This window comes from Neoarius graeffei, chromosome 23, assembly GCF_027579695.1.
Source record: "Neoarius graeffei isolate fNeoGra1 chromosome 23, fNeoGra1.pri, whole genome shotgun sequence".
Taxonomy (NCBI): domain Eukaryota; kingdom Metazoa; phylum Chordata; class Actinopteri; order Siluriformes; family Ariidae; genus Neoarius; species Neoarius graeffei.
The window spans coordinates 60,565,813-60,569,130 of NC_083591.1; the positions used below are offsets into that span (position 1 = coordinate 60,565,813).

Below are 3,318 nucleotides of genomic sequence, written 5' to 3' on the forward strand. Positions count from 1 at the left end.
GTCATAACCAGACAGTCGTAAAGTCGACGACTACCTGTGTGTGTGTCTATACATAATTTTTTTTTAAAAACACTGAAAATTATAGGGGGGCTTGGGAACATTTGAGGGGGTCTTAAGCCCCCCTAAAATGGACGTTTTCACAAAGCAGCTTTACAGAAAATTTTCAGTAGGCGTGTGTTCACTGAACCATGTAATAATTCTGTTCATCCCGACTCGTAGCCTGTTTTTCACCATCATATAAAAAGACAGAAATGAGATGGACACAGAGAGATCAGGACAAACAACTCCTTTATTTATCTCGCAAATAAAATCTAATACCCCAAGATACACTTCATACAAAAAAAATGTAGAAAAACCTGAGCAGTCACCTGCTAATAACACACTGATTAATAAACATGAGCTCAAAGAAGTCAAATGTAAAATTAAAACACGTGTGTGTGTGTGTTCATGAAATCAGTCACACTTTGAGCGAAAAATAAAGTGGAGCAAAAAAAAAAAATTCATGAAAATTCTATTTTTGGCTTTAAACTGGTAAAAATGTGAAAAACACTTCTGCACTGGGATAAAAACAAAAATATAAAAAAAAAAAACCCACTCAGTAACTAACACACACACAATCCAGTGATGAAGCTTTCTAAAGACACCCAATAACCCAAACACCAATGGTGCAGATTTTACCCACAATCCCACACCAAAAACCTACAGCCAATCAGGAGCCTCCATGTGTTTCAGAGGTTTTCACGAATCACACACACGACAGGAGGAAAGAGACACATACATGGTGAAAGAGCAACAGAGACCTTGTGTGACATATGAAAGTGTGTGTGTATATATGAGTGTGTTTACATTTTTGTAATAGCGTGTGTTAAGCACGTTCTCCACGGATGCGGCGTGCCAGCTGGATGTCTTTGGGCATGATGGTGACACGCTTGGCATGGATAGCACACAGATTAGTGTCCTCAAAGAGACCTACCAGATACGCTTCACTTGCCTCCTGTATATACACACACACACACACACACACACACACACACATTAATAACAGAGCCATTTTTGAAATTTTTTTTTACTGCTTCAGCTTCATTCAAGATCAATAAAGTCTTAAATGTGAGAGCTGTGTTCTGATTATATAGACAATAATACAAAAACACTCAGTAACACACACACTAAGTCTGTATCCATTAAATACTGAGAGATCGAGAGCGAGTGTGAGTGTGTGTGTGTGTGGGTAACCTGCAGGGCTCCAATGGCAGCGCTCTGGAACCGCAGATCAGTTTTGAAGTCCTGAGCGATTTCTCGGACGAGTCGCTGGAACGGCAGCTTCCTGATCAGCAGCTCTGTGGATTTCTGATAACGTCGAATCTCACGGAGAGCCACGGTGCCAGGCCTGAACACACACACACACATTAATATGAAACACACAGTATTAGCACTACAGGGGAAGAACCATGGCCATGTGCGTCACCTGTAACGGTGTGGTTTCTTCACCCCTCCTGTAGAGGGCGCACTCTTACGGGCCGCTTTAGTGGCGAGCTGTTTGCGGGGAGCTTTCCCCCCTGTAGATTTACGGGCTGTCTGCTTTGTACGGGCCATAACTGTTCAAATTCACCTGAAACACAAACACACACAAAAACTTCTCTCTCAACATGTTGTGTTTCTTCCACTCTGGAGACCCGGAGTCTGGATCACTGCTGGCCTGCGGCATTATTATACTTTTCCGAGCCACTAAACGTGTAGCTGTCTTTCAATCGAGTTAAAAGCAAGTTTGTTTATAGAGTTGAGACCTTGTATAGCCACCAATCCGATCCCGCCATGTTATCCAAGCAGTCAGTCTAGTTCCTAAACATCGCCGGAACTGTAAGCAAATAAATAAATAAAATAAATAAATAAATACCGTATAAGAATTTATTTTCAGCCGCAAACCGACGCGCCCAATCTCCGCACCCAATCAAACAGCTTGCTATAACATTTTAACCAATCAGACAAAAAGGCGGGACAAACCCATCTCTTAACAAATGAACACGCAATCTACAGTTACCCAGACTTTGCGCATTTGCATATCCCCGCCCCTTCACGCCTGATGTAATGGCTACTGAAGAGACGCTGAAGAGCTAAAATAGCAGTTCGCAGCGCGGGCGGATAAATGTGGCATCTGTCGGCAAAATACACTTTTTACGAAGTAAACAGTTACCCGACACTTTCACTGATGCTTAGAGCCGCTGTTGGGCTGGAGTGTGCGCTCAGCGATGTTTAAAGTGGAAGAGAGCAGATTAGTGAAGTGTAAAAGGAGCAGCGCGAAGCTGCGCTTCAACACGACGCCGTTTTAAAACTAACGTTACACTTTAACTGATTTATTTTACTCTTACACAGCCTGTAATAACGGTCAACACTCAAAATAACTAATTACACATTCGGTGTTTGATTGTTTTTTTTTTTTTTGTGCTAACAACGACGAAACCCACACTCACCTTGCGTGTTTCGGAGGAAAGAGAAGAGACGTTATTATCCCTGAATGTCGTTTTTAGTGGTTCGGTGTAACGCTCCAAGTGTTGCTTTTTTATATACCACCCGTATTCCGACAAGCCCCGTCCCCTCACGGTAGGGTAATGTCGGCTTTCGCGTTCACAAGCAGGCCTCTGATTGGGCAGCATTAGTGTCAATTAAAACACAAACCAATCCTCTCCGAGGATGAAGCGTTTACCGGAAATACGGGTGTAAAAAGCAGCGCGCCAGAGAGGGAAGGTTTGAATCTAAAATGGCGGGACTTTCCCATGATGCACTACGGTCAGGGACGCGCAACAGTGCAGTTTTTATTTTAGTGTGAAATTAAAGAGATTAATCTGCTATAATTTAATCACTAAAGAGTGAAGAGGCACAGAGACACATTTAATTTGTGAAACAAGCTAAAATAAATTAACACAAAGTTCAGTGTAAAAAATTATTTCAGGTTTTTTTTAAATAATGCAAATGAGGAATAATTATAAAAGAGATAAAACAAACAGATTCACAGTTTACCCAATGAACCGATTAATACGTGGCGAAAATACTGAAAATAATAAACCAGATTTTTTTCTGTAATGAGTGATGAAAGAACCAGAACCAGAATCGACTTCATTGCTGAATCCGTTCTCACATACAAGGAATTTGCTTTGATGGTGCTTGAGCAGTTAAAGATAGAAAGTAAAAAAAAAAAAAGGCAAAAATAGTTATATAAATAGAATTAAAATTAAGAAGAATCTAAAATATACAAATGTGAAAACTTGACATATTTAAGGAGTCTGTGCATGGGTTGTTTTGAAGTCAGAACTGTACAGTGCC

The 3,318-nt window shown here is 40.8% G+C and overlaps 1 protein-coding gene across 1 annotated transcript; it reads right to left on the bottom strand.

Moving 5' to 3' along the window:
- Positions 1-271: 271 nt before the first annotated feature.
- si:ch1073-429i10.3 (uncharacterized protein LOC100331798 homolog) lies at positions 272-2,577 on the bottom strand. The gene is made up of 4 exons (XM_060906600.1): positions 2,469-2,577; positions 1,466-1,609; positions 1,234-1,387; positions 272-994 (listed from the first exon to the last, which is right to left on the bottom strand). Exons 2-4 carry the CDS (start codon positions 1,591-1,593, stop codon positions 866-868), a joined length of 411 nt encoding a protein of 136 aa, XP_060762583.1. The 5' UTR covers positions 1,594-1,609; positions 2,469-2,577; the 3' UTR covers positions 272-865.
- Positions 2,578-3,318: the final 741 nt, after the last annotated feature.

What these genes read in the sequence shown, in the direction of transcription:
- si:ch1073-429i10.3 (XM_060906600.1), bottom strand. Translation starts at nt 1,593, where the DNA reads ATGGCCCGTACAAAGCAGACAGCCCGTAAATCTACAGGGGGGAAAGCT. An exon ending in AAGAAACCACACCGTTACAG is followed by an intron (nt 1,388 to 1,465) that starts GTGACGCACATG and finishes GTGTGTGTTCAG; the next exon opens with GCCTGGCACCGTGGCTCTCC. An exon ending in CTGCCATTGGAGCCCTGCAG is followed by an intron (nt 995 to 1,233) that starts GTTACCCACACA and finishes GTGTATATACAG; the next exon opens with GAGGCAAGTGAAGCGTATCT.